Source organism: Phlebotomus papatasi, chromosome 2 (assembly GCF_024763615.1).
Source record: "Phlebotomus papatasi isolate M1 chromosome 2, Ppap_2.1, whole genome shotgun sequence".
In the NCBI taxonomy this organism is placed as follows: Eukaryota; Metazoa; Arthropoda; class Insecta; order Diptera; family Psychodidae; genus Phlebotomus; species Phlebotomus papatasi.
Window position 1 is genome coordinate 51429740 of NC_077223.1, and position 16146 is coordinate 51445885.

Here is a 16146-nt window from a genome sequence, read left to right on the forward strand (position 1 = left end):
TGATAAATGAGATGACAAACACGTTTAAATGAAAACCTCCGAGAAAAAACCACGTATAAAACTATTGAACGATTATATCTTCATTTTAATTAAAAGAAAAAAAAACTTATTATAAATATATTTAAAGAAAGAAAGAAAAAGAAAAAAATATGATAAATAAAATATTATAAAATCCAGAAATACTGAACACAAAAATGTTCTTTGTAGGGACATTTATTATCATTATATAGTATTATATTATACATATAAATTATATTAATAAAACTATTTAAAAAATCAATTTTCAAAAAGGCTTTTCTATCTTATCGCCCAAGTTGTTGATAGTCATCATGAGTTCTACTATATTCGGTCGACAGAATCATTTGATAAACGTAAGTACGTCAGTAAACAGAATTTATACTATGAATAGACTTAAACTTCAAGTAGGGTAAAGTTGGACATAGTGTTACAAGTTGGACATGGCTTTTTTCTTGATAAATACAGTACAAAATTTGTTTTTAAGCACAAGGAACCAAATTATAAAACTAAGGGCAGAATCACATTGACAGTAAAATGCTCACCGTCACCGTCAAAGGCCTCACCGTATTTCATTGATTTACGCATTTTCATTGCAATTCTTACGCAAATTTTCCATTACGATATTACCTTGTCTCATACTAGGTGGCACTAGGTGAAAATAATATAAGAAAATTGAATAAATAAAGCGAAAATGCGATAAACGGTAAGCAAAACAAAAAACTGTAGGATTTTTTTGCTACAGTTTTTCGTACAGTTTTATTGCTCACCGTTTATCGCATTTTCGCTTTATTTATTCAATTTTCTTATACTATTTTCACCTAGGGCCACCGAGTATGAGATAAGGCAATACGGTAATTGAGAATTTGCGTAAGAATTGCAATGAAAACGCGTAAATTAACGAAATACGGTTAGGGCTTTGACGGTGACGGTGAGCATTTTACTGTCAATGTGATTCTGCCCTAAAGCATTAAAAATATACAAATAAAAATGAAGTACTAAATTTATCAAGAAAAAAAGCCCTGTCCAAATTGTACCACTTTACCCTAATCAGTAGTTTTTTTTTAATATTTCAGAACTTTTTACCACATGTTTCAAGGGACTTTTAGCAATAGATACGTAACTCATTAAAAAGAAGCATACTAAAGATTTGAGATTTCATTCATTTTCAACTGTTTGACACCATCGGGTTACGGACTTAGAACACCTAGGCTAGTAACACACTTCTATCAATCCTTTGCCACTTCAGAAAACTTTACAGAGACAATTCCAAGCGTTTCCAGGGAAAGATTCTGAATTAGATTTAACCACCTTGTCTAAGGTCTGCCCTGAAGTCGATTCCCCTCATAATGGCTTACATTTTCTGGGTCTGGGGGATATTTCTTCGCTCATGCGTTCCTTACCCAGGAGACACGTATTTTGGGTAGCTGCGGTTTAGTATACACTAAGGACTTCTCGTAGACGCAAAGATGCCCGTAGCTCTTTCCAAACGAACTATAGCCAGTTCAAGCACCAACTACAACCATTCTCTATCCACCACTTGAGACTTCTTAACTCTTTAAGCACGATATGGACACCGGCGTCGCAAAAAAAATCTTTCCTGCGGCTTTCTAAAGTTATGTTTTGCTCTAAACCGTGGTGTCACATATAAGATTAATATTAATATTAAGAAAATCCGGAAAGAGAAGTATATAGTATGCAAAATTTCAAATGGAAAATCACGTGTGTTAGAAAGAGCACAATCTAGTGGAGTAATACGATGAGTAAGATATTACTGTTCGTATAAATTGTTTTCTGAATTGTCTGAAACATATTAATTCTAGCACTTCGAGCAATTTCCCATTGTCAATTGTGGTCTTGGTTGCTGTGCAAAGCACATTGCAATGGATGAGGATTTAACTAATTTGTGGGGTCTGGCCGTAATTCGAGTGGAAGTATACGCCTTCTGTGTAAGTATAGTCTTTCATTTTAATAAAAATTTCATTCCATTAGGATTTGGTGCAAAAATGAAATTAGTGTTAACCCGTTATTAACTACGATTCCAAAAAGTTGACAGATCGGTCTGAAACTTCGAATATGGGTTTCTTTTTCTTTTTTCTTTTTTTTAAGCTTTGTAAACAATAAAATGAAAAATATTCTGATTTGAAGTAATTTTCCAACCTTTATTTATACTTATTAATGACCATGTCACATATAAGATTAATACTTTCTGAACTACGAGAATGGCAAAAAAAGATAGCAAGTGTTTTACCTTGCCTCTCTCTCGCATTTCCCCACTACGTACAAAGTTGGCAGCAATACAATCGCTCGAAAACTGACCAAATCACAGTTGTCACGCTTGGAAAATTGCTGGAATAGCCTGTAATACGATTCAGAAATCAATTAATACGAACAGTAATATCTTAATCATCGTATTACTCTACTAGAATGAACTCTTTCTAACACACGTATTTTTCCATTTGAAATTCTGCATACTATAAATACACCACTATGACACCACGGTAAGTTGTATCGGAAAGTCGGGAATCATCTCAAATTGATTTATTACTAGATATATCTTAATTTTATAATACTTTTTTCTTTAAGCGTATATAATATGCCTTGAGATTCAGAAATATTTTCGAGATCATTTCTTTAAAATAGAAATTGCAAATATACAATTACTAACAAATAGAATAAACAAATACATCAAAATTTAAATAATGAACATAAAATAATGACAAATATTCAATTTAATAAAATAAAGATCACCAAAATATGAATATTTCAAAATTTTAAACTCTGTATTTAGGTAATTGCTCGACTTAAGTCGGAACAAAGATGCATTTTGAAAAGGTATTTACATGAGCTACAACATACTAAAATTTCATCCTAATAGGACCTAATAGTTATTCAAAATGGCGGACAGAAACGTCAAATCAAGATGGCGACCAGGGAGGGAATTCTGTAACTCGATGAACGCTTCACTAGTGAACGATTCACTAGTGAAAGGTTCACGGGCTTCTCTGCACGACTGCTAGAAAAGTTATTCTGTAACTTTGAGTGAAGCAGAGAGGGGAAATGTGTTGAAAATTTTATTAAATTTAAGATTTTCATCAATATTTGAACTAAATAACGACGGAAAACACTAGAATTGAGTATTAGAAATGATGTAGTGCTGTTTTTCAAGCTGAGTATGAAAAAAAATTTCATTGGCTTCACCGAGTGATAACATCATCTTCACCGAAAAATTGACAAGTGAAAAACATAACCTAAAAGTGATCCCTTCACGTGAAGCTATCGCAAGTTACAGAATCTCTTTTGCGATCACTTTAGTGAAGCGTTCACCAATTTTGACAGGTGATCACTTCACAGGGTTACAGAATTCCCCCCCCAGGTCATCTTGTAAATCTCGTGCATCTTAATCCTTAGATGTGAAGATCTTCTTTGTCGTTTTTTTTATCAGAAATTGTTGATTTTTTAGTATTTATTAAAAAGTGCAAAGTCACCCGCACCTTATTCCAACTGCAAGCCTTTTTTCTTGATTTTTTTAACATAGTAAAATTTTATAAAATTAATGCTAGTGGCACAAAATTCATTCCTTAACAACTGAATACAAATAATTTTATCCATGAACCCTCCTCTCTTTACTTTAACTACCCACTTTTAGAGGGTAAAGTTGAAAAACAGCGAAAAAACGTGCAGTCAACCGCAGACGGTACCCGTAAATGATTTACTTTTCTCGGATTTACTTTTTTATTTGTTCGAAAGCTTGTAACTCATGGTAAAATATTCTAAAACCTAATTTTCTTGAGCAATTTCTTCTTTCGGAATGGCTTTTTTTTTAAATTTATCAATCAATTTAATCGGTAGTAAAGCGGTATGTACCCAAAAATTGTGCGAAAAGTTAATACACGGATGGCTCTTTCTCGTGAGTTCGAGCACTCCGCAAAACTGGGACGCTTTGCCATATATTTTTTTTAATTGTAAATTCTCTTTGAAAATCATAAAAAAGATGGATTTTAATTATAGATAGGTTACTTTATGATTTTACCCTGACCTCCCCTATACAGGAGTAAGTTTGACTAGTGAAATATAGATTCCTTGAATTTTGAGAACAGTTTCAAGCTTTTAGTAGAAAAAGCTCATTTCCGTAAGAAAGCGGTTATTGAAGTATAAAGAGCTTTTTCGAACATAGCCAAATAGGACTTTAAAAAATTAGAACAGAAAGTTTAAACAAGGATTCCTCAAATAATTTCTCTGTACACATAAAGCTTCCACGAAGAAGCTTTTTAAGCACAGACACCTTCAGGGAAGTTTTCAAAACAAATTTGTATAACGAAGATTGTGATTGTAGAATAAAAGAATTTATTTCAATTTACTGAAAGAATTCATTTATTAAGAGATCCTTGGTAACAATTTCTCAAGCATAGCATTCCCTTTCGAAGAATTTATAAAGCGATTTAATGAAGAAAATGCTGCTGAAGGAAACGATGAAATTCCTAGAAATGATGTTCAGAGAAGTCGCTCACGGTTGTTTTTCTGCAAATTGATTCGTTTGAATGGAGGGAAAAGAGAGAAAAGTGCAAAGAGTTAAACATTTTAAAAGATTCTTTCGCGTATATTTATTGTTTTTTTTTAATCATCTTTTCTGTGAATATGACTGAGTTATTTGATTTTAATTGAATCCTTTCTTTTTCTTATATTTCAATTTCTTGTTTTCCATCTAATATTTCTAAGACTTCACTACAGTGCACTTAAGGAAGATGAAAAATTTAAATAAAAATATTTCAAAATGATTAATTAAAAAAAAGTAATTTGCATTGTGCCCATTATCGTTATTTTTTTTCATTTTTAAGAGATTTTGTTTTTACTTTTCGATAAAATTTTGGAAATACAATATGAAAATTTTAGAGAGATATTCAAAGAGACACAGAATAAAATTGTGCTGTCATGTCTATCGAGAAGATTTCCATTTCATCTGTTTTGACACAAATATTGAATTATTATTCTATTTTTTCCCCTCCTCGGAATCTCTCTCTCATTGTTTTTAATAATACTGAACATTTTCATCGGAGTTCTTTTCTTTAATGCATTTTTCACTATATAATTGATTAAAATTCAATTATAAGCTTTTTTTTCATTTCTCTTTTCATTTTTAAATTAACGACTATTTATGTATATATTTGGTGGGGTGAAAATGGATTTTCAATATTTAATCAGTTACATGTTTTCTCTAGGAGTTATTAGTTATTCATTTTCTTATCCTTAAACACCCTTCATTCCTCATAACCTTAAATACATATTGTAGCTCTTGAAAGCCATCATTGAAGCTTTCTTACTTAAAAATATCATAAAGATATAATAAATTTACAAATTTAAAAAGTAACTTCTATACAATTACGCTATTCAGCTATTAAAATATGAGATTTTATAAATCATAAGAAAATTGCAAAGAGAAATATGCGGAAATCTTTTTAGAGATTCTTCTTCCAAAATTCGCTAGATCGTTCATTTATCCTAAGAGTTTTTCTTTTTTACTCTTTAACCAACTAATAGATTTTTTATTTACAAAATATTTTGTGTTTTTTTCACATTAAATAATTTTCCTACTTTTTTTTATACATGTGATGTCAGGATTTGTGATGAATTGTAAATGTCAGAAATAAACGCCTTTGGATACGAAAGTGACACACTTTAAAAAAAACTTTTGTTTTAAAAGGTTATGAAACATCTAGTTTAAAACCAATTTAAAAAAAATCTATAAAACAACAGGCTCTCGTTTTCCTATTTAGCTAAGAGGTTAGTTTGTAAATTGAGGTTACGTTTAGCATAACATAAAAAACACCACTTATTTTTTCCGTCCGGATATAATTTTTACAAGTACTAAATGGAAGATAGAAACCTGACTCAAGAAGTTTTCTTTAAATAAAAACTTAAAAAAAAAGTCTGGAGATATTGTTTTTTATTGGGGGTCACTGAAGACAAGAAGTCAATATCTTTTACCGTTTAAGCTCCAGGACGGTGACAAGTTTAAAAATAGATGATTATATAACTGCTCTGTCTTCGAGTTCGAGCAGTAAAAAATTAAACAATTTTATTTGTAGTTAGACCTAAATTTTTTCTACCCAAGGAGATAAGAATTCATTTGGTTTCTAATACATCCCCCAAGAAAGACAGTATAACTTTTCGAGGTTTCGAAATTTTGAAGCCACAAATAATTATGTAAAGACAGATTATAGTAAATCGATAAGTACACTTTTGGATCAAACAAATAGCAAAACTTATAAAAATTTTAAGCAAGAATTAAGTAAAGCAAGATTTGTTTCTTTTTCTTCAAAAAGATAAATTTCAAGAATTAAACTTGTGTGACATTTATGTAATAGTTTTGCTTGAATATTTCGAATACTCCGTGAAATTTGTTTTAATAATTGTTCTCCCAGATTTTTGACCCCCTGAAGAAGATCCCATCCAAGATCGAAACATTGGTTGAGTAAAATAAATTGAAAAACAGACAAAAAAAATAGACCGAACTCCCATCTTGACTTGTCTTAAATATTCTTTTTCTGCCCGTAAAATTGTAAGCCAAATGAGATACGAACTTTCGGTCTTCAAGGGAACCCTCCGTAAATCGACCCAAGGATCATTATTATGATTTTTATTTACCCTCCCCACCCCTCCAACCCCTCCAAAACCATGTTTTTTTGTTTATTTCGAATGGTCCAGGCGAACATTTCGTCCAAAAATACCCCTGACCTAAAAACGCCATCTTGAATTTTTTGAAGGTCTGAGTTTAACTGGTTTACTCAGTCTAGAGCACCTATTTCTCAACAGATTTGGTTTCAATTTGGATTTTTTGGAAACAACTTGAAATCAGGAATAAATCGGTAAAATATCCGTAAATTACTTATCTTTCTCGTATTTATATTTTTTATTTGTCCGTATGCTCGTAACTCATGCCAGAATATTCTAAAATATGCATTTCTTTACTAATTTTGATTTTGAAATGTTTTTAATGCTTTTATGATTTATGAATCAATTTAATCGCTAATAAGGGGGAATGATCACTGATGGACATTACACATTTATGGACAGCTTTGCAAAAATCCTGAGTTCTTATCTAAAACAGATTTCGAAAAATCACAAAATTGTTAATAACACCTTAAACTGATAATTTTATAATTCTTCGAAATCTTTTTTGGGTAAGAACTCAAAATTTTTGGACGCTGTCCATTAGTGTATAACGTCCACAAGTGATGATAACCCACCACTGAGAGAAATCCGAAAAAGTTAAAATGACATTCCGAAAATGTTATTTTTACCCTGCAGTATTGATCCGAAATCGGTGTAAATATTACCCTTTTTAGGTGTATTATGGGTTAAAGTTCCCCTTTTTCATGTTGATTTTACCCTTAAAAGGTGTAAAATTAACATTAAAAAATGTTGATATATTAATTTTAACACCTAAAAAGTGTTAAAGTTTTGATGAAAAAAAGTTAATCGTAGCCTCTTTTTTTCTCAGTGACCCTAAACCAATTAGCACCAGAAGACTATGCCGAAAAATAATTTACAGAGAGCTCTATCTCGTGATTTTGAGCATTCCGAAAAGCTGGGACGCTTTGCCATCTCTTTAAAATTTATTTAAAAAAACACTTTTACTATGCCCGCTACATCGGGCATCATGTTAAAGAAAAAGTCTACTGTGAGTGTAATATCGGACACTAATGTTCTCGAATTTTCTTGCCCTTCTGGAAGTTTTTCAGAGATTTTTTCACACCAATAAATATGAAACTTTAAAAAAAATAAATGAAAATAAAAACAAAAAATTTATAGATTTTCGAAAAACTAAATAAGTGTCCGATTTTGAAATATCGTTTTTGTCACGAAAAATGTTATTTTTTTTATTAGGGGTCCATCTAGAAGATGATTGCCCCGTAAAAAATGTTATTCAGCTGGGATATCTCACTTTTGGATATAAAAAAGAAAAAATCTGCTAAGAAAAATCTCAAATTATAAGTTTATTTCAAATTATATTTAAAATTAAATGATTCGTTTTTTGTTAATTTCTCTTTCAAACAATTACTTAATGCGGTGGCAGCCAAAATCTCGAAAGCCAAAATCCCGAACGCCAAAATCCCGAAAAGGCCAAAATCCCGAAAGCCAAAATCCCGAAGTTCGATCCCAGCGAGCACAGTTAGCTGAAAAGACAGTGTTTTCAGGATATTTTTGCTCAGTCGATCAGCAAATATATTCTGAACGGTCAGCAGTTGGCGAACAAAAAGTGCAAACGAAATATATGGAAAAAGTACTGCCTTGCAAGTGTCGTTTTAAGGTTAGCAGAATTCAGAAGGTTAGAGGAATTGCAAGTTTTTCAAAATTTGGCAGTTTTCTGAGATCTTTCTCTTGCTTTTCACTATTTTTTCTAGATTCTTTAAAGAGTATATTTCTAAAATTTGTTGCCCATTTGAAATTTTCAAGCTTGGTACTGTAGCTCGATACATTGAGAGAAATCCGAAAAGTTAAAATAACATTCCGTAAATGTTAATTTTACGCTGCATTATTGATCCGAAATCGGTATAATATTACCCTTTTTAGGTGTATTAGGGGTTAAAGTTACCCTTTTTTATGTTAATTTTAACCTTAAAAAGGTGTCAAATTAACATTAAAAAATGTTGATATATTTTTACACCTAAAAAGTGTTAAAGATCTGAGGAAAAAAGTTAATCGCACCCTCTTTTTTTCTCAGTGTACAAACTTTAAATGCAACAATTTCAAAAATGTGTCACTTTCATATCCATTTGAGCCATAATTTGTAAATGTAACCTTACTACAAAAAAAACGTTTAAAATGTGAAATGGGATTGCAATAGGAACATAAAGCTACAACTGCAGTAATATCGTACACTTTTAATAAGGAGAGAAACCTCAATATAGGAGAAGTGTTTCAGGCTTTGCACACATTCTGGCTTAAAACACTTTATTTGTTTTTCATATTCTTTTAATGAATCTGACTTTACTTTTTCAGGAATTGTACAGATTCATTAAAGGAGGTCAGATTCATCAAAGGAATATGTGAAAAATATAAAGTGTTCAAAACGAGACTTTGTGCGAAGCCTGAAACCTTTCCCCTAATTGCATATTGAAGATTTTTCCATCTAATAAATCTTTTACTGTATGTAATACCAAACTTTGTCATTCTAACGTTCGTAATATATGTATATATAATATATTTGAAGTTTTTTTTTTCATTTTTATAATTGCGTTGTTACCTTGTTTTCACAGATTTCGCCTTTTCAATTTTTTCAAGCCCAAAATAACCCACTAATAAAATATATGATAGAAAAATTCAATTGGAAAAGATGAAATTTTCAAAAGTTCTCATTCGTAGAAATGTTTATAAAACAAAAAAATCTTCTTATAGCACCTTTTTAGCAAGTATTTCAATAAGAATTTTTTTCTCATCTTTTTTCCATTTTGGTATATTTTCCATTAACCATAAGATTTGTATGATACTTCTCTCAACACTTCTCAAACGACGCTCTCTTACAAATTTTGTAAAATAAAAACAATTTTTAAATAAAATCCCCGAGTAATTTAAGGAAGCAATAAAGTCTGATTTGTGGTGCCATTGATATTGAGAGAATGATAATACTCCCTCCGTTCCGAAATAAGTCGTACGTTTGGGAAAAATTCTTGTTCCGAAATAAGTCATACATTTGGGAAAAAATGGGATTAAGGGAAAGTTTGTTGGTAAATGTTTTGTGTATCAACAATTATCTCTTGTAAAGAACTATTACTAATGTCCAGTACTAAAATTGGAATCCAGTCTTGATGGTATGTTGAGGAACGAATGTCTTAAAAATGTCTTATTTTTGGCGTTTTATTTTCAATCTAAAATAGGTGCAGAATGGTGAGAGATACAGACTTGGGACCTTCGGGGGACCCCCCCATAAGTAGATCCTGGGACCATTAATATGTCCTTTATTTTGCCCCCACCCCTCCCCTTCCCCTCCAAAATCATCTTTTTATAATTGCTCGAAAACACGTCGTGAGATTTTTTTTTTCAATTCTGGATATGTTTTAGAGAAACATATAAATGGTCCCAAGATCAACTTATAGGGGGTCCGCTGAAGGTCCCAAGTCCCTATCTCTCACCATTTTGCACCCAGATATTCGAACACATAAAAAAGGATGTTCTTTTTATTGCTCATTCTGCAAAATTTGAGATATAAAAAATGTCATATCGGTAATAACTGTTGAGTTCTACTTGTGCATACTAAAAATTTAGATCAAATTCTAGACTGTAATATTAATCACAGTCCATCTTGTAGTGATTAACTATCTACCGGAGCTCTTTGAAAAAAACGCGAAAAATGGACAACTTCAACATATCGATTCCTCAACTTACCATCGTGATAGGATCCCCATATTATCCCTGAACATGGAGGATAGTTCATACATAAGATATTTGCAAATAACAAAAACATTCTCTGAAACCGTTCCATAATCCCTAATTTTTCGCCAAACGTACGACTTATTTCGGAACGGAGGGAGTATTAAATTTTCCAATTGCTCTAAAACATTTTCTCATCTTTTTTGTACATTTCGTTATTTATTTTTCTTTTCTTTTTTTTGAAAAGTGAATAATTTTTTTTTCAGTATCTACGACTTATCAATAAAACTTAGAAATATAATTTCACTGTCAACTAACGTATTTTGTCACTATATTCTTAAGTTAATAATTTTCTGAACGTCCTTTCTCAACAAGCTAATCGTAACATTAGAGTGTAAATAAATTTTCTTTTCATATTTTTTCATCTTAATATATTTGGAATAAAATTTATCGAGAAAAAGAGATATTTAATCTCTCACGCAATCAATCACAAACATTCAGTCCAAAAAATTCACGCAAAAAACGATCAGAAACCGTCAATAAATCTGCAAAATTCTAAATAAGACGATTTACTGCAAAAATTTCTTCTCCAAGAAAATGAAATTTCTTTGATTTTGTTTCTTTTTTTTCTTTCATTTTTCAAAATTTTTGTTTATTCATCGAACTTTTGCGAGTGTTCTTCTAAAAATTCTACACCGATTTTTTTTTCTATTATATCTCGTCGGATCTTTTAGGACTTTTTCTATAAATCCAAAATCAGTCTACTGATAAGGATTAATCATTAAAAATTACGCATCCATGTCTTTCTCTTTACGTTTGCTGAATTGAACTCAAAAATGCCGGATCAACAGAAGCGACTTTAGCTGTTAAAAAGGCATGCATACAAAATAGCAAACTTTGTAGCACTTGGCATTCCAGTTCCTGAAAATAATCCAAAGAGACAAGACGAAATATTTTGAGATAAACTCTTTCCAAATCATCAACTGAAGAGCAATTTCATCAAATTTTCACACAAATTTTTTATTAACAAAAAATACAATTTTCTCTATAGGACTTTCTCGCAAATACGTTTGTTTTCTGGTCCTTTGGACTTTTGACCTTACCTTTTTTTGGAGGGAAAAAGCTTATCGACTTTGGATTCTCGGAAAAGTTCAAACAAAGTTCCGACAAAAAAGAACTTTAACCCTATAGGGAACCCGAGCTAAGAAGAATTTTAAAATTTATATTTTGAGTAACAACGCTCCTATTAACAAAACTCAATCACCATTAGCGTTAAAAAAGGTTCCATAATAAACAAAACACTAACTAAGAAAGTATAACTTTTTACTTTCTGTAAAAATCGATAAAGTTGAAAAACGAAAAAATCGTTTTCTCAAATTTCGAAATGTATTTCTGTGACGCGAAATTCTCTCAAAACCTCTCCAAAGACGACACCTAAAATTCCCTGGCGGAAATGCAAAGAAATGGTAAAGAAATAAGACATTTACGCTTAAGGCTAAAATTCATGCGAACGACCCATATGCTAGCGAAAGACACTGAGGTGCTGCGGAGGCAAAAACAAGCTGTATGCGAAGTATTTTCATGGAAATATAGCACTCATGTTTTATGAGTTTATCGTGAATGGATGCCCATTGAGCAGGTATAGCTGGATCCCCAAACCTGTGTCGACGAATTTCATGAGGTCGATCCATAAGGATTCATTATCACTAATCCCATTGTAGCATTCTGAAACGCAGAAATAGCCGACGCTGTTAATCACTCCCAGTACGGCTTTCCCTTAATCTCCTTTCTTCTAGTCTGGAAGACCACTTTCTTATACCAGAGTAACTATTCCTCTCGTTCAGTAAAACCTTCCCAATTTGAGAGGTTTCTCCGATTGAGATTTTCCCTGTATCGATTCGAAGGTATACCAGAGATAAGATAAAATTTTGCCAGGGGTCAGTTCTCCATTTCGGATAGGGGAAAGTGACCATGCTTGATACGATCCAAGCTTGATAATAACTATTTTTTTTCCTATGTTAATCAATAGTTATGACTCATCGCAATATATTTCAATAGCTGGTGCTAAGCCTCACATTTCCTAAGAAAATTAGGATCCTAGCTCTTTTTTCCTAGTTTCAAGAAGCAAAAATCAAAGATAGGCCCAAAACTGTAATTTCGATACATGATATTTCATAAGTATTTCTTAATTAATGTCGCTGTTCACGAAAACTACTATCATAGGCACATAGAGGGGTCATCAGTACTAATATTTATGTAAAAATATTTTTACTTGGTGGACACTGTTTTTGTGGGTGGTAACAAATTCATAAATTCTACTTGTGTCCATCCTATATTTTAAGAAGGGTCCATGAATGATAATTTTAATGTGGCAACTATATCATTAGATGTGATTATTTCATAATTACACATATTGCAATCCGCCAATTTTATCGACAATTGACATAATCTTCAATCCTGTTGCCTGAATTTTAAGGTTGCAGAATGACATTTTCATGGACTCAAAGTGAAAAAATGGTTTTCGCTAGTGCCCTAATCTCATAAAAACATGGCTTAGAAAAATTACATAAGAGTGATTTTAAAACTAATAACCAGTCGTACAAACGATTTAAGCAGATAGATTAGAGTTCCGTCTAAATATTGATGTGCAATTTTTTGTATCCGGTGAATTTTTTGCAGTGAAAATGGGCCTCCGAATTGTCGAATCAATTATTATACAGGAAGGCCCCGGACCCAACTTGTATAAAAATCGCTACTGAATTTCCATTTTCTTCTTGAGAAAAATCTAAGGATTTCCAAGAAATATTTGAGGTTGGATTATGAACCTAATAAGTGAGACATTTTTTTGTCATAGTGGAAGAATCGCTTCGGTTTGTGTATTAATCAGAAAATAATCACAAACCTTGGACATCATTTTACAGTATCAAGCATGGTCACTTTCCCCTATTCCGATGCATCCAGGCCACCAATTGGGCCCCTTATGCTTCCCCACTCCTATTCTATCTTATCCCCCGATTACGGGTAGCCGCTCTATATCGCAGCTCTGTGGACAATCAGTCCCGTTACTATATCACAGCATCCCTTCTCGGTGTGTGTTTGGGATCAGTGACAGCGAATACTTGTATCGACTGAAGTACCGCTTTCATGACGAAAATCGTTTTACTACCAGCCTCTATTGTTTAGGCGGTTCACTTTTTTTACCAATATGCACCATTGACATTACTATTCATTCATTCACTGGACGAATTCAAAGCCGATATGGCATGAGGAATCTTTTTCTGCTGCTGCTCAGCTTTGAACCCCAGACCTCGCAGTCATAGGGCTACTACTCTATCCACTGACCCACTCGAGGCTCAGGGCAGCACATAGTATGCTCACATGGTACGTTTGATAAATTTAAAGTTTTCTAATCAAAAGTCTAGTCTAGCGCTTAACACCAGAAACTATTCTCAACATTTAAAATAAAACCTTTAAAACCTTTCCTCTATTTCCTGAAAATCTTTGTCGATTATAGTCCTTTCCCCGTCAGAGTCCTTTTTCCGTTCGCAGAAAATTCAGAAAATTTACATAGGGCAAGTGTGCCAAATTTCGGCCAGTTTCTAATTTCGGCCACTTTGAGTGTAATTTCGGCCAAGCATATAAATTAATTAAAATTATGTATGTAATCTTCGAATAGTCAATGAATTCATTTTGCTTTTAAATATTTATTCATTTTAGGATGTATTAACGCAAAGATCGTTAAATTTTAAGTATAATTTTAATTTAAATTGTGTTGCAAAAACTCAGTGTGGAAACAGTCTTACAAAAAATGTGACATATCACTTGTGTGTCTAGCAGTCTTGTGATTTGTGGTGAAATGCAGAAGGTATTCCTTCGATGTTTTTCATTACAATTGATTACAGTAGACTCTCGCTAATTCAACTCTTTTAAGATCGAGCTACTTTTTAATTCGGGCGGCAGTTAAATTCGAAAAAAGTTTGTTGACATTTTTCAAGTTTGGTTATGATTTATCAAATGAAATAAATATGCTCAAATTTGCCATGATTTGTCTTAGCTTTGATGTGATTTTGCATTATTAAGAGGTTTTCATGAAATTTGATAATACCGATAATAGCAATGAGCATGTAAACTCGATATGAGTATGCAGATGAATAAAAAATCGTTGCATTTCAAACAATTTGCTGCCCGAATTTCTCTCTAATTCGGTTGACATTTCAGTCCCAAGTGCCCGAATTTGAGAGAGTCTACTGTAGTTTTCATTGAAGATTGTTTCTACTTATGTTAATAGTGAATCAATCTTTAAATTTCGGGTAAAATTTCCCAGCTGGGTTCTGTATTTCGCGTAAAAAAGTTGATACTTTGTGAACGTTTCTCCGTAGAGGTAATGTTGCCTATTCCGGCAACATCTTTTGTTTTCTTAAATTCTTATTCATTTTATTTTTTTTTTTAATTTCTGAGTTCTACAATGTCTATAGAAAAAACCATCGCTTCTATTAAAAAGATAATGTGGAAAAGGCTTTGGAAGAATTCAGGAAGGGCAAAATGCTACGGGAATCTGCGCGTAAATTTGTGATGCTACTCTTCAGGTCTTCAGGACAAATTACACGGAAGATCTCAGTACTTGTGGGTCATATAAACGTATTAAACTAAATATTAAACTCGTTCCGTTTGACGTTTTGAAATTTTCTATCCGTTGCGTCACAAAAGGTGGTCAGAAAAAAAGTGGCCGGTATTTCACTCAAAGTGTCCGGAATACTACCCAAAGTAATGTCCACATTTTTACTAATTTTTCAATATTTTAGAAACTGATTTAAAGAATACAAAGATAATAAACTCAAGGTTCCACAAAACCCTCCCGAAAAGGAAGTAACAAGAAATATCAATATATTAGATGAGATCATATATTCTGTCAGTAGAAGAGGTAAAAAGTTTGGAGTGGTATATCTCAGCTCCTGATGAACATAATTGGATGAGTGAACTATTGTTGGAAAGCTTGGTTCATTAGCTTTCAGAATCTGGTATATGTAATTGGCTATGGGTAAATCATGGTCATCCAGAACCATTTATGTCGAAGAAGACACTTTTTGCAGCGTCATTTTTGACCATCTACTGCTGGGACCAGGAGTGACCCACAATTCTCGCACTTGGACTGTTCGTTAGAGGAACTCAAAGGGTATAATTTGTGGAAGAAACTTTTTTTTTGGACGTCTTACTTTTTTTTATTCATCGACTTTTGCAAGAATTTTAACATTTTACACGCATAGAAAAAATTACAAAAATCCTAAAGGAGTGATTTCTGGAGGGGAAGGATAGACGTGGGGATGAAATTTATGTGATATTTGGATTCCTTGGATCAACTTATGGGGGAGTACTTAGAACATTCCAAGTCGATATCTTCATTAGTTTGTCCAGAAAATGAGATAGAAGGATTTCTGTCATTTTTTTCTATGCGTATAAAATGTTAAAATTCTTGCAAAAGTCGATGAATAAAAAAAAGTAAGACGTCCAAAAAAAAAGTTTCTTCCACAAATTATACCCTTTGAGTTCCTCTAACGAACAGTCCAAGTGCGAGAATTGTGGGTCACCCCTGGTCCCAGCAGTAGATGGTCAAAAATGACGCTGCAAAAAGTGTCTTCTTCGACATAAATGGTTCTGGATGACCATGATTTACCCATAGCCAATTATATATACCAGATTCTGAAAGCTAATGAACCAAGCTTTCCAACAATAGTTTACTCATCCAATTCTGTTCATCAGGAG

General features: G+C 32.4%; 1 protein-coding gene across 2 annotated transcripts in view; it reads right to left on the reverse strand.

The window, feature by feature from the left end:
• Positions 1-10574: 10574 nt before the first annotated feature.
• LOC129801510 (gamma-2-syntrophin) overlaps positions 10575-16146 on the reverse strand; it is a 49971-nt gene continuing 44399 nt past the window's right edge. For both annotated transcript variants that reach the window (XM_055846625.1, XM_055846624.1), the window contains one exon: positions 10575-11307. In XM_055846625.1, coding sequence (XP_055702600.1) covers positions 11197-11307 — 111 coding nt within the window. In that variant the 3' untranslated portion in view covers positions 10575-11196. The remainder of the gene's footprint in view (positions 11308-16146) is intronic.